Source organism: Cervus elaphus, chromosome 14 (assembly GCF_910594005.1).
Source record: "Cervus elaphus chromosome 14, mCerEla1.1, whole genome shotgun sequence".
NCBI classification, from domain to species: Eukaryota; Metazoa; Chordata; class Mammalia; order Artiodactyla; family Cervidae; genus Cervus; species Cervus elaphus.
This window is the reverse complement of record NC_057828.1, coordinates 80,785,582-80,798,851: the sequence shown is the minus strand read 5'-3', so window position 1 is coordinate 80,798,851 and position 13,270 is coordinate 80,785,582. Positions and strand designations below refer to the sequence as shown.

Below are 13,270 nucleotides of genomic sequence, written 5' to 3'. Positions count from 1 at the left end.
ATGAGGGCCACGCTCCACTCAGGGAGATCAGCACTTGACTCGGGGTGAACTGGGCACCCCAAAAGATGGCCCAGTTTTCTCAGTCCCGCCCTCTGGTGCAGAAGATCCCAGGCCTGGCTGGGGCTGGACCCCATGCTGGCGGGGCTGGGGACCCCGGGGCCGGTGGTCATCTGTGCGGGCCCGTGCCAAGCTCTGTGCCCACACGTTCCCATTCAGTGAGAGACCAGTCACTGTTCTCGTGGGAAGAACTGAGTCTTCTGAGTCAGAAGTGACTCGCCCCAGGTCACTGGGAGAGTGTGGGGCAGGCCGACCTCTGCTGTCTGAGCGCCAGCCTCTCCGGTCGGTTTGCACCCCTTCCGTCCTTTCCGAGGGTTCCCGAACTGTCAGCAGAAGCTCGGGTGGCTGAGAAAGTGCCTCGGCCTAGTTTTCCCGGAGAATCGAGTCTTAACCTGGAAGTGAATCTCCCGAGAGTCGAGGCCGTGTTTGTACATGTTTTCAAAAGGGGCAGTTCAGACCCGACCTGAGAGCTGCTGGCGGTGACATGGCCGTTCCCACATGGAGCTTCTTCCCGCCCAGAGCCCGCTGTGGGAACATGGCCCGGGCATCTGCCGGCAGCCTTGGAGGGCACGTCAGAGGGCCTCTCCCAGCCTCTTGGCCCAGGCGTCTGAGCAGTTGAGGCTGAGGGTGGGCAGGGATGCCGTGCAGGCTCTGATGGGGCCGGGGTGGGCATCATAGGGGCGCAGAGGATTGCTCTGCTCTGGTGTATCTGGATCAGCGCCCTCCTACATGCCACGCCACAGCTGCGGGCCCCTCGGAGTGCCTGCTTTGTGGGGGACCAGGGCAGGGGCGGGCCTTTCTAGATACAAAGTGGTAAACCCAGAGAAGAGAGCCGGGTGCCTGATGTGGCCCCATGTCTGTCAGTGTCGGCCTTCCCGTGAGGGGCTGTGCATGGACAGTGACACTGGGCTCCTGTCCACATCTGTGGCCATGAGGTTGGCTGTATTCCAGCCCCAGAGGCCGTCCTGACACTCCAGACACCTCTGTTCTCTACCAGCACTTCTGTCTGCAGTCCACACACGTCTGTCTGCGACTTAACCTGCTTCATCTGTAAGGGGCTGAGGGGACAGTTCCATCCTTTGCGGGAATCACACTGGCCCCTGAGTGTTACCAGCAGAGCCAGACCTGGACCCAGGAACATGGCCCAACAGGGGCTATAGACCTGAATGACTGAGCAGAGGACATTTGCCCTGAGCAGATGGGAGTAGAGATTTCAGTTGCCCTCGTGGTGAACAGGTTCTCTATTGCACCCCGCCTCCCGTACCAGCCTCATCCCTGCGGGGCCATCAGGGCGCTTGGACCCCACGCCTCCGTGGGAACGCCCGGCCTGGGCTGGGGGCCGCTGCTCCCTTCGTCCCACAGGTCGAGCAGCCGGGTGTGAGGGTCCAGGGCTGACGGAACAGCGCGTCTGCCCCCCACGGCAGCCCCGGCCCTGTGCGCCACAGCCCCGGGGGCCGCAGTGGTCCTGTTCCCCCGGCTGCAGCAGTGGGACCCGCACGTCGTCCTGTATGTGTGAGCGGAGGCCCGAGCTGTGCCCCCCGCCTCCCGCCTCCCCCACCACCCTCCGAACGTCTGTGTCCCCAGCGTGTGCCTGCCCCAGATTCTCCGACCACAGTGCTCCCGGGGAGGACGCAGGAAACAGTCACTTGCCCAGGAAGGGGAGAGGGTGTCCCTGCCGCGGGGCCGTGAGCCGACACTGGTCACCCTCAGAGAGGGACGGGCCTGCGGGGGTCACGCCAGCCTCACGCCTCTTCCTCTGCCCCGCAGGTCCTGACGGAGCTCAAGTCCGACAACCAGAGGCTGAAAGACGAAAACGGAGCCCTCATCAGAGTCATCAGCAAACTGTCCAAGTAGGCCCGGCCGGGGCTGACGGGGGGCTCGTGTCCGTGCCCGTCTGCACTCGCCGGCCGAGCCGGGACCTGCCTCTGCTGTCAGCCGCCGCCGCACCCTCAGCGGCCCCCCAGCACCCCCGCCGGCTCAGACAGTTCCCGTCAAGGCACCACGGTGACCCTCAGCGACTGGGCATCCGGAGGCAGCTTGGGGTTGCCAGGCCCGCCTCAGACCCGGCCTCCCGCCGCCCGCCCGCTCGCCCATGTGGCGCCTGGCCCGGGCGGTGAGCCCCCCGCACTGGGAGCTCCGACGCCGGGACGCCCGGTCCGAGGTAACGGCGGCTCCGTGAGGGGCCCGCTCGCCCCTGCCTCTCAGGACCTGACTTTGCTCTGAGTCCACGCGGAGATGCTGGTGGTGGCGGCGTTTCCACCAGCCTCCTGGTGACGTGACTGTTGCAGCGCCCGCCCGAGCTCGGGTGACCGCGTCTCTTAGGCCCGCGCTCATCCCCCGTTTCTGTGCTGGCCCTGTCCTCCGTGTGCCCCCGCTGTGCGTGCCCGGGGCGCAGACGCTGGCCAGGCCCCGCGAAGCCGGGCCGGGCTCTCAGCCCTCCTGTCCCCCCGTCACAGCAGCTGCTTCACCAGAAAACCTGCCTCGGTTCCCTTGACCTGATTTCCCGTCCTGAGGGCTTGTGAAGGGCATGGGGCGGGCTGATGGAGGCGGACGTGAGTGGGGTCCACGCCCTCGTAACAAGGAGCCTCCAGGACGGCTGACTTGGTGACTGTTGGCGTGTCTGGGGAAAGGCACTCGCTTGCTTAGGAGCAGTAGTGAGTCCAGGCTCTGGCAGGGGCAAGGTCCCGCTCCATAGCCGTGTCCAGGGACCCCACCTTGGGTCAGGGAGCTTTGGGGGTTGTGCCTTGATCACTGGAAAGTTGGGAGACGCTGATAGCCAGAAAGGTTCCTGGTGGGAGCGGAGGTCTTCCTGAGGCCCCCCGTGACATGCCAGCCCTGCCGTGCATAGTTGGGGACCCTGAGCTCCGTCCGCACATGGCCTGCTCTCCTTGCTCCCTACTCGTCCCGTCACAGCCTCCTCCCCCAGACAGAAGCCTGGACGGACCACCCACTTGGTCCAGCACAGAGTTCGGGCGTGAGTCCTTGGTGATGCCTTGGTGTCAACACTTACACGTGTGCTTTCTGTCGGAGTTTTGTTCCTCGGCTGGTGTGAGCATGCAGGTCAGCTTTGGGGCTGCTTTTGACATCCAGTGTGAAGTTGTCAGCAGACGCTACCTGTCTGTCAGAAACCAGAGTGCCCCAGCTCCTCCGTGGCCCTCAGAAGCGCCCCATACTCCTTAACCCAGAGCTATGATCAAAGTTCCAGTTCCAGATAGGAGGTCTGTCTTCTGGGGCAAAATTGCTTTCTCAGGGCGTGCAGACCCTCCCCATGCGCACGATGGGGGATCTGACGGTGGGAATGGGCGGGCCGGGGGTGACGCCACATCAGAGGAAGCTCCAGTGTTCAATGCAGCACCCCTTTGTTCTGGGGGACCCCGCAGGGGCCCTTGACTCTGACCGCTGACCCCGGCACGGGGCTGGCTCTCAGGAGGAGGAGGCTGAGTGGGAGGGGTCACCCTGCCCTTCTCGCGTTGGGCAGAGCGGGCAGAGGGGCTCCGGCTGGGCCTTCTGGGCCACGGGCGCCTCCTGCAGCCCTTGTGTGTCAGACAGGCCCCAGCGCGGGAGGGCGGGCCCTGTGGTTGGTCTCAGGCCTCACCAGCTCACTCTAGGAGACCCTGAATCCGGTCTCCTTCCAGGCCATGCGGGTCTAAGGTGGTGGTCAGGGCCTCCTCACTGCCCCTGGGGCTCCGCCTCATCACCGCAGCGCCTGAGCAGGAGGTCAGCGGCTGGGAGGCTCCTCGTCATCGCTGGTTTGCGGTTTTCGGGGAGGCCGCCTGTCCAGGCCTGATGACAAGGCCTCCGGCTGCAGCCTGGCCACTTCACCATCCCGTCCCTGAGGCCGCTGCTCCTGGACGCGAGGACCGGGGCCTCCGGCTCCCCCTCCTCCCGCAGGGCCTTGGCTTCCCCCGGCCCCCACCCCCTGCCTCAGGGAGGGGTCGGGCTGTCAGAGCAGCCCCCCGCCCCACCTGAGTGTGGGCTGCCGGGATGAACCCAGCAGCCCGTTTCCGCCTCTGGTTCCCAGCCAGGCTGCTGGCGCGGGGGCCCGACGGGGTGGGTGCTGCTGCAGGTGCGAGGCAGTGGGGACAGCACGGAGGGGCTTCCCGGGGCTCCAGCCCGCATGCCTCCGACGGGAAGCAGGGAGGGCCCAGCTCCACCCGGCGGGGGAGCCCTGGCGCCCCCGCCTCTGGCGGTGGGCGTGGGCGGTCCTCCCGGTCAGGGCCCAGTGGGCAGCACCGAGTGCTGTCCCCATGCTGAGCTTCAGGGCAGGTGTCAGTACCTGGGAGGTGAGTCCTCGGGCACCGTGAGAAGGCAGGGGCGCGGCAGAACGAAGCGGCTGGAAGGACAGGGTCGGGCGTCGGGGCCTTGGGGCTGGGCCTGCCCCGGGCAGCCGTGCCGCTGTGCTGGGCTGGGGTCGGGTCTTCCAGACCTGAGAGTCCGTGATATTTTTGATTCCTAAGGAGACCAGATAATTTCTCACACTCAGATTTTGCTCGTTCTAACGTCATAAATTCTTGTTTTCTTCTCCATTCAAACTGTTTTAAGTGTGTGTTTAAGCGGGAGAGTGAATTCAGCGTGGAGGGCAGTGGCTGTACCCGCTGGTGGCCGGGCGAGCCTCTGGATGAATGGCCCTCCCAGAGCGGGTGTGGCTCCTGGTGGCCCTGGGCCGCGTTTCTCCCCAGCGGCTGCCCCGTCTTAGCTCTGCCTTAGGCAGGCAGAGGACCTTCCTGGGTGGGAACCAGCCTCTCCTGGGGGCTGTCCCGGGCCCAGGTCCCTGCCCGGAGCAGGGCTGCAGGATGGAGCGTGCAGCCCCCTTTGAGGACTGCGTCTGTCACCTGTGCTGACTCCTGGGGGCCTGGGAGCTGTCACTGTCACGGCTCCTGGGGAGCGAGCGGGATCTGGAGTGAGGAAAGGCCAGGCAGAGGCGGCGCCGCCTCCTGGGAGGCCGGGCTGGACGGCAGGTTGGGGAGAAGACTGCAGACAGAAGCCGCCGAGAGTCTGGTCCCCCTGAGGGGTGCTGTGCTCGGGGGTCGCTCTTGGTTCCAGCCTGCGTGTAGCGTGTTTGCTGCTTGGAGACGGCACAGCCTCAGCCCGGCTTCCTCCGGCTCTGTTAACTCATGTCTTTGCCCCCCGCCGCCCCTCTCCTCTCGGGCCGCTCGGGTTCCTCTGCTCGCTGACAGGGACTCCAGAGTGGTCTTTGCCTTGGGTGGCCGCTTAAGGTGGCCTCGGGAGGCGCCTGTGTGCTTCCGGAACAGACATGCCTTCCACCCTCCCCCGCCCTCATCATCTTCATGCTCAGTCTTTACTTTTCTCGGAGCCCGTGGTGCTCAGAGGAGGGGTGGTTTTCCTCGAGTCGCCCCAACTTGGGTTACAAAGCTCCCTGCTGTGCACGTTCCCTGGGCCGGAGGCCTGGCCTGGCAGGGGCCTGGGGGCGGCCCTGCTTCCAGCTGGAGGCGCCTCTGTGGTCTTGGGTGCCGGCAGGGCTCCGGGCTCCACCCCCTCCACCCCACCAGCCGTCCTGGGAGGGAGGACCGGCCTCGAGCCAGGCCCCCTGGAGGCGGGGCCCTCTGAGCTCCCGGAAAGCCGGCTGTCTGGTCAGGAGGGAAGACTGTGTCCCCCACAACCCGCCACGAGGGGCTCTGCCTCAGGCTGTGGCTCTGGTCCCCATCGTCCCCCCCGTCCCCTCTGCGGCCTTGGCCGACTGGGTGGAGCGCACGTGTGAGAACCTCCCCGGGGTCCCCACGCCCCCGCCCGTCACCTCACCCCCCAACTCCTCCGAGACAGCATCTCCATGTACACACACCGGGGGGACGGGCTCAGGAAGGAGCCCGGACGCACTTCGTGAGCTGAATGTATTTTTATGCAACTTTTGAGTGGCCTTTCAACCCTGAGGTGAATGGTTTTGTTTTACTGGTTGTTGTTATATAGTATTATTAAGTATTCTGTGTTTGAAAGTTTGGGAATAATATTCACATCTGTATGATGCCTGTAAACACAACAGTATTTATAAATGAGTAAATTAAATTGTGTTTTAACTTTGTGATGGTCTCTGAGGTTTAGGAAACGGAGCTCATAGAACCTCACGTCTAGGCCAGCCTGTGGTATTTCTCCCAGCCGGCCTGACCCTGCTTAGTGTCCAAGCTCAGACACGGTCGGCACGTTCGGGGTGGCGTCCCCACGTCACCGGGCCAGCCGCGTGGCCAAGGGGCCCGGGGGGCGTCTGTGGGGCTGCCTGGCGTCCGGCGGTGGCCCTGGGGCTCGGGGCCAGGCCCTGGCCTCTGCCCTCCGCAGCGGGGTCTCAGGGCCACCGCTTGGGTCGGGGGAGCCAGAGCCCCTCCAGAGCTTCAGACCGTAAAGGCAGCTGACAGGGTCACCGGAGATGGTGGCGTTCAGCGTGCGGCTGCCCAGGCCTGGCCCTGCGTCCACCCCGTGCTGCCCACCGCCCCCCTGGTTTGTTCATGCCCTGCGGAGGCCCCGTCACCACGCTGGGGGCCGGGAAGTGGGCAGGCGCCTTGTCCCCCGCGGTCGCCCGGCTACGGTCTGGGGCTCAGGAGCAGGTACGGAACGAGGGCTCCTCACGGCCGGCTGTCAGTGGAGACACGTCACCTAGAGACCTGGGGACCGCTGCGGCCCAGCCACTCCCTCCCGAGCCCCCTGGCCAGCCTGGAGGGCACTCTGCCTTCTTGTTTTGGAGTCGGAACCAGATGCCCACGGTGCTCAGGGCCTGCCAGGACCCCCAAGGAGACCGCCACAGGCTGAGGTGAGGGGCAGTGTTGCGTGGGGTGGGGGGTGCTCCCTGTTCCCTGAAAAGCCCCAAAGCCCTGGCCTCAGAGGTCAGACATCTCGGGTTTCTCCCACGAGCTAACCCAGGGCTTGTAGGCGTCGACATTCCGCAGACCCCATGGGCTCAGCCTGCGCGGGCGCCCAGGCCTGCTCCGCTGGCTGGGGGGGAGGGGGTGGCACACCGGGGATCTGGTCCACCCCTCCTCCCTGAAGGCCCCCCGCCGCCAGAAGCTGCCCTGGGGGCCCCGTGCACCCACCGCCCCCCCTGAGCCTGGTCTGGTCTCCCCAGCCCCTGAAGGCAGGTGCTGAGCCCGGGGCTGGGATCTCAGAACCATGCCCACACCCCACCCAGCAGGAACAAGCAGAGACCCCCACCCCCAGCTTGCTTTGAGCTCTTTTCTTTAATAAGGAGATGCTGCTTGTTACAAAAGAACAAACTGATGAGAGACCAGACAGAGTCCGTGGAGGGGGGCGGGGGGCGCTGCCAAGCGGGGGGGGGGTGGGGGGTGGGCTGTACACGCGTCCTCCTGTGAGGCGGGCTGGGGGTCCCGGTGGGCCGCACGCTGCAGGGGCCTGGGCCTGCCCACCCTGGCCTGGGGGCTTCAGAAGCCGTAGCGCTGGTGCTGGGACAGGAGGAGTCGGGGCAAGACACCCGGCTGCTCTGAGGGGTCTGGGGTCCATCCTGCCCGCACCCCCTCCCCTGGTTTGTGGAGCGCGGGGGCCATGCCCTGCTGTGGCCTCGGCTGGGGTGGGCACCCACTCGGGGGCTGCTGGCAGGGCTGCCGTCCTCTGGGTCCAACACGACAGCTCGGGGCTCAGGGTCCGTCGTCCCCCTCCCACCTCTCTTCCTCCCGAGGGGGCAGCGGGGCGGGGCTGGGTGTGGACAGGGATCCCGCACCCCCACCTCAGAGGAGCTGTGGCTGCCCACTCCTGGGGTGTCCCTGCCCAACGGCAGGAGCTGAGCGCACCTGTTTTCCAGCCCGGGGCCCCGCCCTCATCCCCCCAGCGTCTCAGGGCTGTGTGTCCACCCAGGGGGCATCGGGACCGACCACAGGCCCAGCCACTGACGGCTCCCACGCACCCGGGCCGTCTCCACAGGCCCCCACATGGAGCAGGGCCGGGGGCACACCGCTGGGGCCCCACCAGGAGCCCGGGACACCCGTCTGTCCTCGGGACGCGGGGCGGGGGGACGGCAGGCGAGCCCTTCATAAGTGTCCTGAGGGGAGCTGGTCAGAGGGGCCGGGGGCTCCGAGAGGGCGGCCCTGGAGACCCCCGTATGGCTTTTCAGTGATTCAGACAGTGGGGGGAGGAGCAGACCACACGCAGGGCGCCGGGGCAGCTCTGCCCACAGACATGGAGCTGCGGTGTCAGGCCGGCCGAGGCCGACTCCCTGGGCGTGGGGAGCTGGGGGAGACGCGGACTTCACACACGGGGTCAGGGAGCAGCTCGGGGGTGTGAGGCGGAGCTGGGCTTTGGGGGCGGCCATGCGGCTGTGGGCGCGGAGCTGGGCGTGCGTGGGCGGGGCGGCGTGTGCACGGCTGGCCGCCCTCTTGTGCAGCTGAAGGCGCCTGGGGGCAGAGGCTCGGCTGGCTTCAGAAGGCTCCTGTTCTGTCGTCTGCAGGTCACAGGGTCCCCTTCCCAGCACTGCAGCTCGAAAACGAGTACAACCCCGGTGACCTGTCTCTGCCCCCCAGCTGGCGGGGCAGGAGTGGCCGCAGGATGAAGCTGCCCAACGCCGGAGCACGGACACAGGTCAGTGGGTGCGGGAGTGTCCTGGCCATCGCTGAGGGTGGACGCACACATTGTTACTGGTGGTTTGGCTGAAACTCACATTTAACTTGGCATCTGGCCTGCGGGGCTGAGGGCCACCACCGTCAGGCCCGGGACCCCTCCGTGTCTGCCGCAACTGGGTGGGGGGGTGGCGGGGGGGACAGCCTCTCTGGGGGGGCCAAGAACTGACCCAGACCCTGCAGGACCCGGGGGGGGGTCTCCTCCAACCCTGCTCCCCGCAGCCCCCCGCGGGGACCCCAGCCCTTTCTGTGGGGCCCAGAGCCCACCGCAGCAGGAGCGTGCGTGGTCTCCTGGGAGGAGGGGCTGAGGCTGTGCTGAGACCGGCCCTGCCCCCACTCCCATGCCCCCAGCCACTGTCGGAGGCCCTTCCTAGAGCCAGGAGCCCCTGCTTGGGAGCAGGGAGGAAGCAGCTTGCTGCCCCCTCCGGTTTCGGGGGGCCTGGGTTTCACTTGTCACTCTCAGTCCCTCCACGAAAGGCACCCCTCTTGGCGACCTTCACTCCAGGGAGGGGGGACTCCGAACCCCGACACTCAGACACAGGCCTGGGGCAGGACCCTCGGGCAGAGACAGGAGCACGCGTGCATCACCAGCAGACACGTCTGCTCAGACGGCTCCTCTGGGCCCGGCTGGCACCTGGCAGGACCCTGCTGCCCCCACCCCGCCCCTCAGCCAGCCTAGCGTCCAGGCTCAGGATCCCCAGAGCAGCAGGCGCGTCAGGATGGAGGCCAGTCCTGGGCACAGGGAGGGGGGGCCCTGAGGAAGCACCGAATCCCACCGCTCTGTGGTCACCCTGAAGGCAGGGCTGCCCCCTTCCCACCCGTGAAGAGGGGCTCCCCGGGACGCAGGCCCTTGAGCACGGCTGAGCCCCCTCCCCACCGCGCGCATGCGCAGCAGGGCCCCGGCGTCTTCCTCCGGTGGGAGCCTGCCTAGCACGGCCATCTGCCCGGGTGGGGGACGCGGGATGATAGGGGAGCAGCTCTGGGCCCTGGGGGGCCGCGAGGGGAGGAAGGAGCCCGCCGGGGGTGGTGGGGGCTGCCGCTCCTGCCCAGGCTATGGGTGGGGAAGGAGACTCCATGCACACGGGACTCACGTATATATGGCTTTTTATCAACACTGGGGAAGGGGTGAGCAGGGAGCCAGCATGGGGGCCCCAGGGGATGACAGGAGGGCCACCCCTGAGAGAGCTTGGCCAGCCGGCCACCGCCCCCCTGCTCACCTGGGCCCAAGGACGGCCTCCTCGGGAAGCCCCCACATCTGCACAGACCGCGCTGCTCCACTGACATTAAAAGAGGAAATGGGCACGGGCAGGAGACTCCGCTCAGCGCTCGTCCCAGACGGGGGCCAGCACCCGCGTCTCCCACCCAGAGGCCAGGCTCCAGCAGGCCCGGCGCGGTCTCTCTGGGAGGGGGCCCTTCTGTGTCTTCACGGTCTGACATCTCCCGTCCACAGGGTGAGGTCGCAGGACGGACAGACCCCCTGTGAGTCCAGCCACCAGCTCAGGTCCGTGGTGTCCCCGAAACCAGCCCGAGGGGCGGTGACTTCTGCACAGTCCAGTCTCCACGCCTTGCCTCCGAAGCAGCCACTCACAGTGCCCCGCCCATCCGGGAGCCGAGTGCCGGCCCTGTCTGGAGCCAAGCAGTGCTGCCGTCTCGGGGGGCCACACACTCGGAACGGGAGAGGCCGCACTGCCGGCCGGGAGCCCCGCCTCGGGGTGAGCCTGGGGTGCAGCTTCGCAGGAGCGGGGCGTGGGCATGCAGCGGGGACAGCTCCCGGGGCGGGCCGGGCCGGCCGCGCCACCTCTGGGGGCCCTCCTCCCACGGCCGTCGGAGGGGAGGGTCCTTATAAAAAGGGGACGGGGGACACGACCACACAGATGGGCCGGGCGCCTCGAGGGGGCACGGCCGCGGCCCTACTTGGTCTTGCCCAGCAGCGCGTCCACCTCCTCCTCGGGTTTGAGCGAGTGCCACTGCGCGATGGGCCGGCGGGGGTTGGCCAGCATGTCTGACCAGTGCCGCAGCTCCGTGCCCGTGGCGTTGCTGCCCACGAAGATCTTGCCGATGGCCTCGTTCTTGCCCAGCTTGTCGTAGTCCAACACTGTGACCACCACCTGCACCTTCTGCGGGAGGCGGGGAGGGAGGGAGGGTGGGCAGGAGTCCGCGAGCGGCACGCCCCAGCCTCCCCCTCCTTCCACCCAGACGGTCCTGTGGAGCCCAAGGGGAGACCCCTCCTTGCAGAGTGACAGAGGCCACGCTCAAGAGGCCCGCCGCCCACACCAGGGGCAGCTCGGGAAGCGCCCAGATCCAGGCCCCAGGGTGGCGGCCGTCTGTTCACCTGCCCGCGGGGGTCAGCGGTGAGCCCCGGCCCCGTGTCCAGCCCCACCAGCCCTGCACCTGGATCTGCTCGAAGGGGATCTCAAAGCTGAAGGACTCGTTGAAGTAAGGGTTCAGGGTCTTCTTCTTCACCGTCGTCTTTTTCTTCTTGAGCCTCTTACCGTTCTGCATCAGGTGGATCTTCACGTAGGGGTCTGTGGGGCACAGCAGGCAGGCCCTGAGCCCACCCCGGACCGCCAGCCCGGGCCAGGGTGGTCACAGGCGTTGCCCCCACGACCCGCCGCAGCCTGCGGCTCGGTGAGGGGCGAGGGGCTCCTGGTGATGTCTGTCCTGGGCCGGGGACACACCTGGGACCCACCCCACCCATCCTCCGACCTGGGCAGTGAGACATGCATGCCGGGAACCGGCCTGCCCAAGGTGACTCTGACCCCGAGCACTAGCGGAATCCAGGGCGGGCGGTCAGCTCTCCGGCCCAGCAGAGCCCTGCAGCCCCTTCCCGGGGTAGCCTGAGGGCTCGGGCCGCAGGTGGACCTCGGGCGCCCCCGGTGGCGGCCAGCAGCCCTGCACGCACCTGAAAGGCCGCCCACGTCCATCTTCTTCAGGTTCTTTGCCTCCAGGATGCAGACGGTGAGCTTCCCGGCCGTGGGCACGTAGCGCAGCGAGGTGCAGATGTCGCCCAGCTTCTCCGGCTGCCAGGGGAGCAGGGTCCAGGTCATCTCAGCAGCCGCCAGCACGGCTGACCCCTTGGGGCCTCGGCCACGGGCAGCCCAGCCCTGCCTGCGGCGGGCAGACCCTGGAGCTGTGGGCACCATGCCGGTGGGGCCCCGGAGGCTCTGAATGGACGTGGGGTCCTCCCGGGGCTGAGCGGAGGGGGTAGGGCCCTCCCCTGTTCTGATCACAGCCGTCCCGCCTGCAGCGTGCGAGGTGGTTTTCAGAGCCCCTGGTACCTCTCATCTGGTGTTAGTGCCACAGGGCAGGGGCCTCGTGACCAGAGAGGAGGACGGTCGTCTCCGCCACTGCCACGGCACGGAGCCTAAGCGTCTCAGAGGCGGCCCCAGGGGCCAAGGCCGGCCACCTCCCCTGCACCCAGGGGCTGGGTGACAGTCAGCTGGTGCTCGGAGGGCAGTGTCTAAATGGAGGCTTTGTGCGCAGTGGGCGCTCACAGTCAGTGAGTGTGTGAGCAAGTGCTGCAGCCGCTCCCAGGAAGACAAGCCCCCTGCTGAGAACCCGCTCAGACAGCGTGGGCCTTCCCGGCGGGCACACGAGGCCCCAGGTGGCTGGCCCTAGGCGGGCACAGAGCCTCGGGGGAAACAGGAGCACCTGTGGCCTCGCTGGGCGGCTGACCCGCGGGGCCCTGCCCCGCCTGCCCCGCACCCGCCTCACCTCCTCCTCCTCCCCGCCCTGCAGGCCCCGCCTGCCCCGCGCCGCCTCACCTCCTCCTCCTCCCCGCCCCGCTCCGCCCGCCTCACCTCCTCCTCCTCCCTGCCCTGCAGGCCCCGCCTGCCCCGCACCCGCCTCACCTCCTCCTTCTCCCCGCCCCGCAGGCCCCGCCCCGCGCCCACCTCACCTCCTCCTCCTCCCCGCCCTGCAGGCCCCGCCTGCCCCGCGCCCACCTCACCTCCTCCTTCTCCCCGCCCTGCAGGTCCCGCCCCGCGCCCACCTCACCTCCTCCTCCTCCCCGCCCTGCAGGCCCCGCCTGCCCCGCGCCTGCCTCACCTCCTCCTCCTCCCCGCCCCGCAGGCCCCGCCTGCCCCGCGCCGCCTCACCTCCTCCTTCTCCCCGCCCTGCAGGTCCCGCCTGCCCCGCGCCTGCCTCACCTCCTCCTCCTCCCCGCCCCGCAGGCCCCGCCTGCCCCGCGCCGCCTCACCTCCTCCTCCTCCCCGCCCCGCCCCGCCCGCCTCACCTCCTCCTCCTCCCCGCCCTGCAGGCCCCGCCTGCCCCGCGCCTGCCTCACCTCCTCCTCCTCCCCGCCCCGCAGGCCCCGCCTGCCCCGCGCCGCCTCACCTCCTCCTTCTCCCCGCCCTGCAGGTCCCGCCACTCCTCGATGGGCTGCCCCAGGTCCACCGTGTTCATGGGCACCTTCACCTCACCGATGATGTCGTGCTTGGAGAAGCGGTCAAAGTCGTAGATGGCCATCACCAGGGTCTTGCCACCCAGCTCCTGGTATGGCACCTGCAGGGCACAGGCGGGATGAAGGGGTCAGGGCAGCTCCGGGGCGTCTGGAGGCTGTGGACACGGCAGAGACTCGGGCTCTGGTCCCCGCCGAGCTGTTCTGGGCCTGGGTCATGGCCCCGGACATGGTCCGCCACGCC

General features: G+C 68.0%; 3 protein-coding genes across 12 annotated transcripts in view; 2 read left to right on the top strand and 1 right to left on the bottom strand.

The window, feature by feature from the left end:
• Window positions 1-6,094, top strand: part of PPP1R12B (protein phosphatase 1 regulatory subunit 12B) — a 165,950-nt gene extending 159,856 nt beyond the window's left edge. For all 4 annotated transcript variants that reach the window (XM_043924105.1, XM_043924104.1, XM_043924109.1 and 1 more), the window contains one exon: window positions 1,825-6,094. In XM_043924105.1, the coding sequence (XP_043780040.1) occupies window positions 1,825-1,911 (87 nt within the window). In that variant the 3' untranslated portion in view covers window positions 1,912-6,094. The remainder of the gene's footprint in view (window positions 1-1,824) is intronic.
• Window positions 6,095-6,825: 731 nt separating this feature from the next.
• Window positions 6,826-13,119, top strand: LOC122708032 (translation initiation factor IF-2-like). Its single transcript, XM_043924117.1, has 4 exons — window positions 6,826-10,339; window positions 10,824-11,063; window positions 11,561-12,231; window positions 12,987-13,119. Exons 1-2 carry the CDS (start codon window positions 9,512-9,514, stop codon window positions 10,980-10,982), a joined length of 987 nt encoding a protein of 328 aa, XP_043780052.1. The 5' UTR covers window positions 6,826-9,511; the 3' UTR covers window positions 10,983-11,063; window positions 11,561-12,231; window positions 12,987-13,119.
• Window positions 10,336-13,270, bottom strand: part of SYT2 (synaptotagmin 2) — an 81,367-nt gene continuing 78,432 nt past the window's right edge. For all 7 annotated transcript variants that reach the window (XM_043924112.1, XM_043924115.1, XM_043924114.1 and 4 more), the window contains exons 6-9: window positions 12,963-13,130; window positions 11,530-11,647; window positions 11,019-11,152; window positions 10,336-10,744 (exon numbers count right to left, since the gene is read on the bottom strand). In XM_043924112.1, the coding sequence (XP_043780047.1) occupies window positions 10,538-10,744; window positions 11,019-11,152; window positions 11,530-11,647; window positions 12,963-13,130 (627 nt within the window). In that variant the 3' untranslated portion in view covers window positions 10,336-10,537. The remainder of the gene's footprint in view (window positions 10,745-11,018; window positions 11,153-11,529; window positions 11,648-12,962; window positions 13,131-13,270) is intronic.